This window comes from Grosmannia clavigera, assembly GCF_000143105.1.
Source record: "Grosmannia clavigera kw1407 unplaced genomic scaffold GCSC_132, whole genome shotgun sequence".
Taxonomy (NCBI): Eukaryota; Fungi; Ascomycota; class Sordariomycetes; order Ophiostomatales; family Ophiostomataceae; genus Leptographium; species Leptographium clavigerum.
In genome coordinates this window covers 666,389-679,735 of record NW_014040810.1, presented here as the reverse complement: position 1 = coordinate 679,735, position 13,347 = coordinate 666,389, and the positions used below count along the sequence as shown (strand labels likewise).

At 51.8% G+C, this 13,347-nt stretch overlaps 3 protein-coding genes across 3 annotated transcripts; 2 read left to right on the top strand and 1 right to left on the bottom strand.

Annotated features, from left to right (window-relative positions):
- Positions 1 to 795: 795 nt before the first annotated feature.
- Positions 796 to 1,516, top strand: CMQ_5140 (uncharacterized protein; the record flags this gene model as incomplete). The annotated part of the gene is made up of 2 exons (XM_014318885.1): positions 796 to 893; positions 1,117 to 1,516. The coding sequence occupies 2 exons, from the start codon at positions 796 to 798 to the stop codon at positions 1,514 to 1,516; spliced, it is 498 nt and encodes a 165-aa protein (XP_014174360.1).
- Positions 1,517 to 3,645: 2,129 nt separating this feature from the next.
- On the top strand, positions 3,646 to 7,361 carry CMQ_5200 (nonsense-mediated mRNA decay protein; the record flags this gene model as incomplete). Its single annotated transcript, XM_014318945.1, has 7 exons — positions 3,646 to 3,741; positions 3,820 to 3,898; positions 4,033 to 4,678; positions 4,742 to 6,635; positions 6,693 to 6,735; positions 6,806 to 7,096; positions 7,150 to 7,361. 7 exons carry the CDS (start codon positions 3,646 to 3,648, stop codon positions 7,359 to 7,361), a joined length of 3,261 nt encoding a protein of 1,086 aa, XP_014174420.1.
- Positions 7,362 to 8,474: 1,113 nt separating this feature from the next.
- On the bottom strand, positions 8,475 to 9,253 carry CMQ_5220 (arp2/3 complex subunit protein; the record flags this gene model as incomplete). The annotated part of the gene is made up of 4 exons (XM_014318965.1): positions 8,475 to 8,483; positions 8,554 to 8,598; positions 8,674 to 9,126; positions 9,251 to 9,253. 4 exons carry the CDS (start codon positions 9,251 to 9,253, stop codon positions 8,475 to 8,477), a joined length of 510 nt encoding a protein of 169 aa, XP_014174440.1.
- Between the last annotated feature and the right edge of the window lie 4,094 nt (positions 9,254 to 13,347).

Sequence of the window (13,347 nt, the reverse complement as noted above, 5' to 3'; positions counted from 1 at the left end):
CCCAGAAACTCAATTAGTATTTCATTTGTCTTCTCAAATTAGAGTCCTTTGCAGCTCACCATATTGTCACTTGTAGAAAAAAACGCCCTGGACGTGTGATGTTCCTCAATGCAAGCAAAAAAAATACCATGAAAATGATACGATTAATTGAAAGATACTCGTACTAATAAGCAAAAGTTAGATCAAAGGAAAAAACTTATTCATGCACGCATGGCAATTAAGTGTCTAGCCAGGCGTCGCTGCTTCAATAGAGGGCTTAAGATCTCCGTTGCGTGGTTCATGAGAAGCAAGGAGATAATCCACATTTTCGGTAAACATCTGGCCTTGTACCTCGTACAGGCAAGAGGCAATCGCTTGTTTGCAGACTCATTGATACACAGTAGGCTGAAATGGTCCTAACTTCCCGTTTTTATGAAAGGACTGCTGAAACAACAGACAAGATAATAGTTCTGAACAAGAAAATTACAGAAAGAAGAGATAGAAAGTATAACGTTACATGAACAGTTTTATACGCTTCTGGGTTTGCAAATATTATCGAGATAGCATTTGCGGAGAAGTGAACCAAATTACTTTACCTAACACATCATTGATTGAAGAATATCATGGGACCCGGAGAATCCAGCGTCCTGCAGCGTCTCTCCCCCCAGACAATTTCAGTCAAGTGCTTGTCTTTGTAGTGCCGGCCAGTCTCTATGAGTCAGTATCTGTTTAGCGGGTCGGAAGGAGAAGAATAACGTGAAGGAAGTTATGGGGCCAACTCATGGAACAGAGTCCCGCGGCTGTAATCTCTGAACCATGTCCCAGCACAGCATCCACGTAGATCGCTGTTCCGCCGTCGACGGGGCACCCGACAGCAGACGAGAAAGCCGCGGTCACGACAGCGGCGATACCAGGTATGTCCCGAAACAAGCCAGTACCTTTTGTGAGACCATGATCAACTTTGTTAATCATGGGCGTGCCGCCAACAGGAGAGACATGGTCGGCCAGGCGGACAAAAAACATCCGAGACCAGAGCTTTGAAACACTATAGCGCCCAGTCGGGTCAAACGGAGCCAAAACGGGGTTATCAAAGGAGGCCAACAGGCGCCATTGGCTGCGGTTGGGCAGTTTGCACAGATGGCCCATGACGGAACTGACGACGGTCAGCCGGTGGGAAATTTTGAAAGAGCGGATGCAGATGCAGATGTTGAAGTCTGCTGCAGGGTCTTCTTCTTTCAACAACCAGAAGCAAGAGGACGATCAGCAGGCCCGTGAGATTGTGGTTAATTGTATGATCGACTCGTGGCCCGTCGTCGCAGCGGTAGAAACAGGTTATACGGCTGACAAGGTCAATTCAACCGTGGATCTCGTCTTGGCAGCGAAGTGCAAACGCACGGATGGAGTCAGTGAATTTCATGGCGAGGCCTCGGGGTTCTATGACGGCATTTGGGTAATCGCCTTGCAGGCGCTTGGCCGCGACACGGCTGCTGTCGTCAGGCGGGCACACGGTCATGATGAAGTGGGACAGCCAATGTGAGAGCAACTGCCGCGCGGCCTCAAAGCCCAAGCCACTGTTGGCACCCGTATTGACGGCGTACTGGCCGGCCACATTGGGGCAGCTGGCCCCTGTGGGCTCTTCAATCTTGCAGAACTAGTTGCGGAAGACAACGGCGGTAAAGCTGTCTGGCAACGTTGGCTTGTCCTTGGAGGACACATCCTTGGTTGTGCCGCTTTGGTTGCGTGGACGGCGTCCCTTCAACTTTATTAGCTGATCAGGAGATGAAGCAAACGTGGCGACCAAACAGTAACAAACGGCAGGAGCACCGTATACCGGAAAAATAGTATATGCAGGAAGGAGCTGCGTGTCAGGAGCGGCATATCCCAAACACTTGGAATATGAACTGAAATGGAAGAATCGGTATCATCCATCACTGCTCTCTCGTCTCTCTCGTACGTTGTAAAGGAAAGCCTGCAGCCACTGCGCCAAGGTAACGCCAAAATAGTCGGGAAAGGTAGATCACTCTGCCCCATCAAAAGTCCATAACAATATACACGCAAATGGTCCCTGACGATCGCATATGCTTGCGGCTCAATACGGACTGCATTCCATTAACGAATGACCGTCGTAAACCAGTCGTCGGCCGGCCTCGCCCAAGGCAGAATGGCTGGAAGAACGGCCTAATGGGTCTATAACCATGTTTAGGGCCGTCCCAGGCATTGAACGCGACGACCTTGACAAGGTTTCATGCACTGAGATGGAAAGCCTGACAAAGAACCATAGCGATCGAAACTTCGCCCGCTTGGGACTTATCCCCAAGACTTTAGCGTTTACAGGACTTTAGCCATTCCGCTGGTCAATCTGCCAGACGGTTCATCTCGGCCATTCAGTGTAAATGGCGGAAATCAAACGCAAGTCGTCCCTTTGCTTCTCTGCTTCCTGGGCCCTGCTTTCTATCTTCTTGAGCTGCCGTTTTTTGGGCAATCAGAATCGGCTATCAGGTGACTCTACTGTCGTACTCGATTTTTTTCTTTCTCGTCTCCTACTTCTGTGCCCTCCTCCATATTCTCGGCTGTTGTTCTATAGCAGGCCGTTCGCTGCAAAAGATTATGCTGGCTTTTAGGGGAGAACTGGCATAATCCAGCGAGTCGAGGACAAGCCCTTTAGCGTGTAGTAATCTGCCAGTATACACCGCTTACCTAGTGGGGCTGAAGCTCAACCAGCCACACTTCGCCACAGATACTCCCAGCATCACGTGGATAAATCCCCGAGGGGAAGATGAAGAATGCAGAAAGCCAAAGATTGGCAATCACTGTTTACACAGAAATGCCATTCTCACCTTTGTCCTGCCGACTGTCCTCGACCTGCACCGTCCCACAAAAGTGACACAGAGTAGAGCCACATCACACCGCCGCGCGTACTCACTCTATCACGCTGCTCACAACGAAGTATCAAGACGGAATCGTGGTTGCTGCTTTTTGCTGCCCCGCCATTTAGTACGGTCATAGCAGGCCGCGACCGAGTTAGCGCCACTGTTTATTTTTCTGTATTTTTTCTTACAGTAATTTTTTCCAGGCACGGAAAGCAGGCCATGCTCTGAAATCGAGAAACACAAGCGGGCCAGCCAAGAAAAGAAAAGAAAAAGAAAAAAATACAAGCCATCTCGAGCGTCGAGCCAAAACAAGCGTCCAGCGTCCAGCACTCACCGCACAACACCCCCCAACCCACGACCGGCACGACCACGTGGGCAAGCGGAAACGAGGACGCACAGTCGTCAACGAGCGCCAAAAGGTGCAGCGAATCGGTAGGAAACGCCACCCAAGATACAAAATACCGAAAAGGGGGGGTAAATAATAACCAAGCCTGACAAGGTTGAGTGAGGGTTGAGGGACACCGAAACTGGATATAGGAACACCATACAATCTAAGCAAACGTCCCGACGAGTGCCGTGCCATTGCCCGGGCTCACGTCTGCCGCCCATATCATCTACCTGAGTGGTGCATCTGTACATTTCCGAAGCCCTCGTGCGTTTTTCATTCGCCGCTTCGCGGACACAACACTGCGTCTTTGGAATTCCGGGACGGCGTCACGAAACTCCCCGCCATCCAAACTGAAGTCGCCGAGCTCTGCTTCAGCTGTTTCGTCGTCCGCGCGACACATGCATCGACATGGCCCTCGACTTTAATAACATCAAGAGTTGCATCGTTGCAACTCTTGATCCGGATGGCGCTGTCCGGCAGACGGCCGAGGCCCAACTGAAAAGCGTGCGTGCCTCACTATTCCTCTGCCTCTCTGCTCCTCTTGTGCTGTCTGCAGGCCGCTGACCGTGCCTCCTCATCTAGGCCGAGACCCTCAATGGATTTACCGATGTCCTCCTCACCATTCTCGAGACCGAGCACAGCCAAAATATCAAGCTTTCTGGTACGCCCACTTTGCCTCTCTTTGTCCTCCAAGTCCTCGGTTGCCCTCTTTCTTTTCGTCTTCCTCTGCTATCCTCTTTATCTCTTTCTTCGTCCTACAACTCTGTTTACTAATGCAATTCCTCGTCTCTACAGCCGCCATCTACGTAAAGAACCGAGTGAACCGGGCATGGACGTTTGTGGATGTCTACCCCGACGAGCGGCTACTTACCGACGAGGAAAAGGCTCAGGTGCGAGACCGGCTGCTACCCATTCTGGGCGCATCACCAGGCCTTGTCCGACAGCAACTGGTGCCCCTGCTACAACGCATCCTGCATTGGGACTACCCGGCACAATGGCCGACCTACATGGAATACACCATGCGGCTGCTTAGCACGAATGACATCCAAGGCGTCGTGTCCGGCATCCAGTGTCTGCTCGCCGTCTGTCGCACATACCGCTTCAAGGCATCTTCCGGCGTCAGCCGTGACGAGCTTAACAATATTGTCGAGGCATCCTTCCCCCATCTTCTGCTCCTCTGTCAGCAGCTGCTGGACCTCGACAGTGAAGACGCTGGCGAGATGCTGCACCTGGCCTTGAAAATCTACAAGCAGGCTGCCTGGCTGGACCTGCCGGCGCGTCTGAGAGCAGACAACATCGAGTGGTGCACCGTCTTCCTGCGCACCGTTTCGAAGGAACCGCCGGCCTGCTCTATGGCCGAGGACACGGCCGATCGCGAGAAGCACCACTGGTGGAAGGCGAAGAAATGGGCGTACTTCAATCTCAACCGGTTGTTCATGCGGTGAGTTCTGGAGCTTTCTTTTCTCTTTCTCGTTCCTCGTACCTCGTACTGACCCATCTGCAGTCACGGCAACACATACACTGTCACGACGGACAATCGCGACCAGATTGCGTTTGCCAACAACTTCACGGCAACGATTGCACCCGAGATCCTCAAGGTCTACCTGCAGCAGATCGAGCGTTGGGTGGCGAAGCAGATCTGGCTCAGCCGCACATGTCTGTCCTACACCGTCGTCTTCCTCGAGGAGTGCATTCGGCCCAAGGAGATGTGGCCACACCTGCAGCCACACCTGCCGAACCTGCTCACGCACCTGCTGTTCCCCCTGCTCTGCCTGTCGCAGGAGGACGTAACGAGCTTCAGCGACGAGCCGGACGAGTACCTGCACCGCAAGCTGAACTTTTATGAGGAGATCTCATCACCGGATGTTGCCGCCACCAACTTCCTCGTCTGCCTGACTAAGGCTCGGCGCCGACAGGTGTACGAGATCCTCCAGTTCGTCAACAATATCGTGACTGCGTACGAGCAGACGCCGCCGGCCGAGCGGGACTATATCGCCAAGGACGGCGCCCTGCGTCTCATCGGCACGCTGGCGCCGATCCTGCTGGGCAAGAAGAGCCCGATTGCAGAGCAGGTGGAGATGTTCCTGGTTCGCTACGTCCTGCCGGACTTTTCGAGCGACAAGGGCATTCTGCGGGCGCGGGCCTGCGACACGATCGAGAAGTTCGAATCGCTGGACTGGCGCGAGCCGGCGAACCTGTTTACGGTGTACCAGAGCATCATTGACTGCATGAACGACACGGAACTGCCGGTACGGATAACAGCAGCCCTGGCGCTGCAGCCGCTGATCCGACACGACGCCATCCGGGAGCACATGCGGGCCAACATCCCCAGCATCATGAGCCAGTTGCTCAAGCTGGCCAACGAGGCGGACGTGGACGCGCTGGCGAACGTGATGGAAGACTTTGTCGAGGTGTTCTCCAAGGAGCTGACGCCGTTTGCGGTGGCGCTGAGCGAGCAACTGCGCGACACGTACTTGCGCATCATCCGCGAGCTGCTGGACCGGGCCAGCCGACTGGACGACGACGCCGAGGCCAACGACGTGGTGGACGACAAGAGCATCACGGCGCTGGGCGTGCTGCAGACGATCGGCACGCTGATCGTCACGCTGGAGAACATGCCGGACGTGCTGCACCACATTGAGAGCGTGATCATGCCGATCATTCGGGTCACGCTGGAGAACCGGCTGTACGACCTGTTCAATGAGGTCTTTGAGATTGTCGACAGCTGCACCTTCTCGGCCAAGCAGATCTCACCGGTCATGTGGGAGGCCTTTGACCTCTTCCACGCCACCTTCAAGGCCGGTGCCGAGCTGTATCTCGAGGACATGCTGCCGGCCCTCGACAACTTTGTGCAGTTTGGCGCCGAGCACCTGCGCCAGAACCGGGCCCGCGTCGACGCGCTCTACTCCATGGTCAACGGCCTTTTTGCCGACCCGAAGGTTGGGGGCGCCGACCGGGTGTGCTCGTGCCGTCTGGCTGAGGCTATGATGGTCAGCCTGCCGGGCGCCATCGACGACATCGTCTCGCGCTTCATCCGGCTTGCCCTGGCCGCGCTGTCGAGCGGGGTGATCAACGCCGACGGCACCGTCACGCCCAGCAGCGAGTTCCTCTCGACCGGTGCCGCCTCGGCCGTGCACCAGGTCCAGCCGCGCAGCTATCGCGTCCACCTGATGGAGATGATCATCAGCGCCATCTTCTACAACCCGCAGCTGACGCTGGCCGAGCTCGAGGCCACCGGCTGGACGAACCGCTTCTTTACCATGTGGTTCGGCAACATGGACATTTTCACGCGCGTCCACGACAAGAAGCTGTGCATCTCGGCCATCATCACGCTGCTGTGCCTGCCGCCCAGCAATATCCCCCCCAGCGTCTCGGTCGGCTGGCCGCGTCTGCTCAAGGTAAGCCGAAGAGGCCGTCCGTCGTGTCTGTTTGTTCTTGGCTGACGTGCATCCCAGGGTATCACCACCCTCTTCCGCACCCTTCCGGCGGCGATACAAAGTAAGAGTGTATCCCAGACTTGCCCCTACAGCGTGCACATGCACAATACGTGATACTGACCGCACAAAAGACCGTGAGGATGCCCTGAAGGACGACTTCCAGTTCGGCTCCGGAGGCGACGACGAGTGGGACGATCAAGACGAAGGCTGGGTCGAGGAGGAGGCCCCCTTGGAAGAGACCGACCCTAGCATCAAGGACGAGAACACGGCCTACATTGACTTCCTCAGCGAGGAGGCTCAGAAGATCGAGCGTCTGCGCCTGCAGACAGAGCCGGCCGACGAGCTTGGCGAAGAGAGCCTGTTGTTGGAGTCTGCGCTTGACAAGATTGAGCCCTATATGTTGTTCAAGACCACAATTACCCGTACGTTTTTGTTTCTGCTTCTCGCCCTGTTGTCCACGTTCTGACGATTGCAGGTCTGCAACAAGCCGAGCCGCAATACTACCAATCGCTGCTGTCGCATCTGTCGCAGGACGAGCGAGACACGATCGAGACTGTCTTCCAGCAGGCCGACCAGGAGGTCGTGAATGCTCAGTCCCATATGAAGCAAGTAGCAGCCGCGGCCGCGGCTGCGATCACAGCTCAGAACGGCACACAGGGGTCACAGTCGATGAACTCCCCCAGCTAATCCGTCGAGCTATCACGACGTGAACAAGCCGGCGATGCGCGTTCGCCGTGCCCGGCTGACGTCTGGACCATGGGGATGTTCACTTGAATCTTCCTCCACTCTGTCCATCCGTCTTCGGTTGGATATCGAGACACATTTTTTCCATAATCATTTGGGGTACCGCCTGCCGGACACTGATACCAATAGAAATAACTGCACCTACTACTTCTCTGTCGTCGTTACCCGCATGCCAGATGTCACGCAGATGCACGAGGGGGTAGCGGCATACGAAACGTCTACGGTCCTTAGTCGTGGTTCAGAGACTGCTCTGCTTCTCTCTTGGCGCTGCATGCACACACACTCACTGACACCCCCCCTTCCCCGTCTTTCTGCTCCCATCATACACTTTGCACCCTTCCCCCCACATGTCAATCCCCACGCGATAAGATTTTGCATGCATACACCCGAGCGGGAGAGCCGGACGAACTGTTCAGAAACAAAAACTACAAAAATTCTTAAAAAAACACAGAAAATCAACCACCCAACGTCGTCTTTCCAAGGCGGGACGAAGATCAAGACTTGGCGTGCGAAAGCAGGCCCGACCACGTCATGAACGGCGAAGGAGGAAAGCCTTTTAGAGCGAGGAAAACCGGGAACGAGAAGACAAAAAAATATCATACTGCGTTTTAGTACATAGCCAAAAATAATCAAGCCATGACATGCTTACTGGATAGCATAAACGGCGCCAGATATTCCGTAGACGTACTCCGTAGCAGGGCTAAGGGACATGCGCGATAACCTTCTTTCTCCGTTGTCTACATTTTTGCAACCAGCTCGTCTATTTACAACACCGAGGGGGGAAGAGATCTTTGTGCCTCGCCACTGCTGTCTTGGGCCCTTCCATGTACACTTTTGCCCAACACTTTGAATCTTGCCCGCAATCAACCACGACAGTATTGCTCGAAATGTACCCGCTGCTCCGACAGCCATCCAAGTCGACAGAGAGAAGGATGAGTCGGAGAAAGCAGATGGTGGAGAAAGTGAGTAAAAGGGAACAGGTCGTGAAGATGCGTAACGGTCGGTTGCTCAAGGGGTATCGGAGGCCATGTATGGATGGATGACAGGGCGCGGCAATCAGTCGAACTAGAAACCGTAAAGTCAGTATGTGGGTCAAGGATAGGGCGTCCAGACGGAGCTGGCGGTGAGCACGTACCGGCGTGAGGAAGGACTCGGCCACGAAACGGGCGCGTGCGTTAAGCTATCGGTCAGTCGTGGTCCAGCAGTCGGGGACGGCGGGACATGCCGAAAGAGGGGGAGAGGGCAGAGGACGTACAAACAGTTTCATCTCGGAGATTTCCTTGTCGACCTCCTCCATGAACTCGATGACAAAGTCGACCAGCTTGTGCTTCAACAGCTCCTCGGTGTGGAAATTGGTGACGAGGAAGGAGATGTCGTAGCCGTCGACGGGCTTGCGCCGCAGGATGAAGAAGGACTCGGCACGCTGCGTCAGGAAGCGGGTGAACTTGTGCACCAGGATGTGCTCGATCTCGTCCGACTGCTTGATCTTCAGGCTGACCCGCACGCTGTTGACGCTGGCCTCGATCAGCACCCGCTCGTGCTCGTTGCGTGCCACCGTCAGCGGCGCCAGCAGCAGCTCCGGTGACGACCGCGCCTCTATCTCAGGTACGTTGTGCCGCTCCGCCACCTGCGACGCAAAGTTGACCAGGCACATGGCCACCGTCAGGGTGCTGCGCACCGCCTGCAGGTACGGCCGCAGGGATTGTGACTGCGGGGGAGGCGGAAGTGTCAGCAGCGGCAGCAGGCACAACAATAGCAACAGAAGGAAGGCACGCGTGTCCAGCCACCATCTGCTTGGCCGTCTCGTCATCCATCTCCCAGGAGCAACGTACCATGATCTCGTTGGTAGGTAGGAAACAGGCGAGAATAATAAAGCTCAGGGGGCACCCTCTTTCGAGCTGGCAGCGTCCAAGGGTCCTAGCCGGGAATCGCCTGTCGTCGCTCGCTCGGCCAAATCGGGGGAGTTGTGTCGCGGGTGAGGATGCTCGTTGCTCAATGGCCGGTTCGCCTTGCTCTCCTTGATGTCTGTCCGTCTACCTAACAGATCTGGATTACGTTGGCTCGTAACCAGAGGGCTTGGCTGGTCACCAGCCACTGCCCCGCATCCCGTGGGCGTCCACGTGACTTTCCCGATTGGCAGAACTGGCGAGCTACGGAGTACTGTGGGCTTTTTTGTGTGCTAGCAAGAGCCGTTTGTATCTTACTAATAAGAGCTTCGTATGGAGCTTTAGGGCTATTCGACGACATAATGATACTGCAATGAATCTTGAAGCCGTACGAAGTTTTCCTGTATCATATGACACTCTGAAAGCATCGCCCATTAGTCTACCCTGTTCGTTTCTACCACTTTCCTACTACGTCATCCAACACAACAAGTCTGCGGGCAGTGAGACTGTTACGGCGGAGCCTTCATCAACTATTGGCAGCGAAGCATGGCTGGGCACTGGTGAGTATGAGCCCAGCGACGATTTGCATACCCAAGCCACTACATTCTTCTCCGAGACAGCTCAGTAGCTAGCCATCCGTAAAACTTGTAAGCAGAGACTGTGTGGCCTGTACTCCGTAGATTCAGCGACAATCTCTCCATCGGTCAATTCAATCTTTGTCAGGCAAGTCGATTTTGCGGATGGCGTGCAGTGTGTTGGACTGCGTCTTGTAGACGACGGCATATTTGCCTGCTGTGAGCTTTTGTCAAGCAGCTGAATCCGTAGAGATTGAAGTGGATAGCATGGAGAATTTTACGGAAGTTCCCGATATGTAGATGGCTGCAACTATAATCAGCTTGTTTCTCTCATAATATAACCTTCATTCACCAAATGCATAAGGTGAAAACCTCGATGCCCGTTCTAGGCGTCTGTTCTTACGACAATGCCACCACAAAACGCTGGTGGTATGCCCTACATGTCAGAGTACGTTCACGGAAGTGTCGCGTCGGAATGCGATCTGCCAAGTCGTGGAACAAAATCGTTCGGCACCTTAGTCTCTACTACGACGAAACACAGCCGATTTCTACGGCGGGCCGGAGCCACAGACAGGAAAAGGTACCCGAATACGTCTACCAAATAGTACTATGACCTTACCGGCCACCTCTTAAGCTCGGCTCTTAAAAAGCCAGAACTTATGAAAGACCCATCGTTTCCTCTTCCTGCCATCCCGAGCTACCTGGCACGTGTCAATAAAGAGAAGAAGGCCGGCCCATTTGAGCTGACTAATCGGGATCTTAACGCTCGCAACATTCTTGTTCATGACAGTTTTCCCACTGTCGGAGTCATAGATCTTGACGGCGTTACAGCGACGCCTTTTCGAAGTAGTTGTGCGATAGCAATCTCTCATATCTCTTGCTGTCGATCCTACCTGTGTCTAGAATAAGCGGGATATGAAGGCATATGCCGTGTATGTGCTATGCGGCGCAGGGCGCTATTTAGTAGGGAATTTCATGTAGCTTTAAAGTACTAAAACAGCGTACTTACTGAGCACCTATAAACATCAGTTCCATAGCTAACAGAATAATATTTTTTACGTTATAAATTTGCGAATTATTAGTTATATATATAACATGTGCATTGAAAACAAATTCTGTTTTCTTTCTAGTGTAAGGGGTGACTGTCGTTTGCCATAGTGCCTGTTTGCTTGCTTCTTCGCAACATCTTCGGAGAATAACGTATTTTGAGTTTCTTACATAACTGAAGAGACAATTCAATATGTTAACTTTTACAATATTTAAAACTTCGCTACTTATAATACCGATCGAAGATGCCGCTCACTGCAGGATACGGTAAAAAGCAGAGGGAAGGACTTTATACCATGCATCTAGGATGGATGGTCTATCAACTTATGGTGGCTATCGTACGACGTTGCCCAATTATTTACTTATTGTTGCACGTGACCTTATGGGTCACTGTGCAGACTTTTCACTGCCGCAGTGCATCCACTAGCTTTAGCTTTCTTTCAGAAAATCCCATGCTTTTCTTCCATAAGGTTATGAGCCCTCTTAATCCGCATTTCCATCAAAAGCTGTCAAGGTTAAAGGAGGCTATACGTAGCGGTCATATAACGTGATGCACTGTAAGGAGCAGGAGGCTGAATAGGGTCTAGTGTGGGCGAAAGAGTGTTGTGTACTAAGGAAGAAATAGATACATCGCGACCCTTCTGGGGATCCGTATTAATACTAGTGTCAGGCCCCGCTTTTGTGCCTTCTGACCAATTACAGGCCCGTACGGCCAAGTGGGGCGGAAGGGCCACAGTGTGGCGGATTCTAATGCTTGACACTCCCCCTGAATACGCCACGTAGGCGCACCGCGATGCACTGAAATCATCCTCGGCAGCCCTTTTCACGGCTGCCAGCCCATCAAGCGAGGCAACAGCCTCTTGAACGCTGCCTTAGGCAGCGCCTTCGTTATGATATTAGCGATCTGATCCTCAGACTTTACGTACCGTACCGTTAACAAGCCGCCTAGTACGCTTTCACGAAAGTAGTGCTACTTAACGTCGAAGTGCTTTGAACGCTCTTTGAATTCAGGCTTCTTCGTGATGCTGATCGCGGAGGTGTTGTCCACGAACATCTGGATGTCGGCTTGGAGGCCTATTTCGAGCATGAATTGCTTGATCTAGCGGGCCTGCGTTGTTGCGTAGTAGGCGGCGCCGTATTCAGCTTCACAGGTGGAGGTGCTGACGGTCGGGAGCTTCTTGGCTCTCTAAGAGACCGGCCCTCCTGAAATCCTGAAGACGAAGCCGTACGTGGAGTGACGATTAACTGGATCGTCGGCCTAGGACGCATTAACCCACTCTTTAACGCAAATGTGCCCCTTTGGAGGGGGCTTCTGACGGCGGTAGACTATCGCGTAGTCCTCCTTGCCTCGCAGGTAGCGAAGCGATTGCTTGGCTGACTTAGCATGCGTTTCCCTGGGTGATTTTATCACCTTTAAGTGCTGGTGTACAGTGAAGGAGATGTTTAGTCTCGTCATTACACTAGCGTAGATTAGCTTGCCGTTTACGTGCTAATATCGAAAGCTGTCTGCCAAGGGCTTATGCTTGTTAGGAGTCACTAGACTGGTAATCAGGGTTGCAATAGGGTGCGATTCGTTTATGCCCTTGTATTTAAAAAGGTTGCGAATGTACGCCGACTAGGAGAGGCTGATCTAAGTACCCCTCTTTGTGGTAGTAATCTTAATCTTAACGCCTAGTAACCATTTAGGCGTTAGTGTTATTTTTGTCTTTAGTAATTAACGCATACTAAGTTTAAATAAAGCGACGTTAGTTTTAGCTTCTTTATAAAGAGCATTGTTAACGTGCATTACTATAGTTACGCTTTTGCTATAATACGTAGTAAGGTTTGTTATAAAAGGCTTAAGCCTTGCTAATACTATAGTTTTACGCAGCTTTTTTTGCTAGACGTAGCTAGCTTACTTTAAGCTGTATAACGCTTATTATAGCTAAATAATGCAATTTAGCGCCTAGTTAAGCTAGTATGCTATTTTAAGTTTTTGTTTAAAGTACTACTAAAACAGCTTTTTTTATTCTATAAAGATATCTTTATCTAGCAGTCTATATAAGTAGGTAGCGATTATATTAAATTAATATAAGGTTTAGTTAAACTAGATAGCTAGTGCTATAAGCATACGCTAAGAGTTTAATTAAAAAGTTAATGCAAAGGTTTTATTATAGTTAAGGCCTTGCCTTTGCTAAAAGCTTTTAGTTACTAGCTTTACCTTTTTCTTTATCTTTTCTTAATTTAGTCTTTGCTTTTGCTATAGTACTTACCTACTAGTAATCGTCTTCTTACTTTTTAATTAGTCTATAAACTTAAAGATGCCTTTTACAATTAAGCTATTTATCTTTTTAAATATAGCCTTACGCTATTAATCTAACTTGCTTTTTAATAGCGCCTCTTTTATAGTTAGCTTATCTTTTTTTATATTATATATACTTA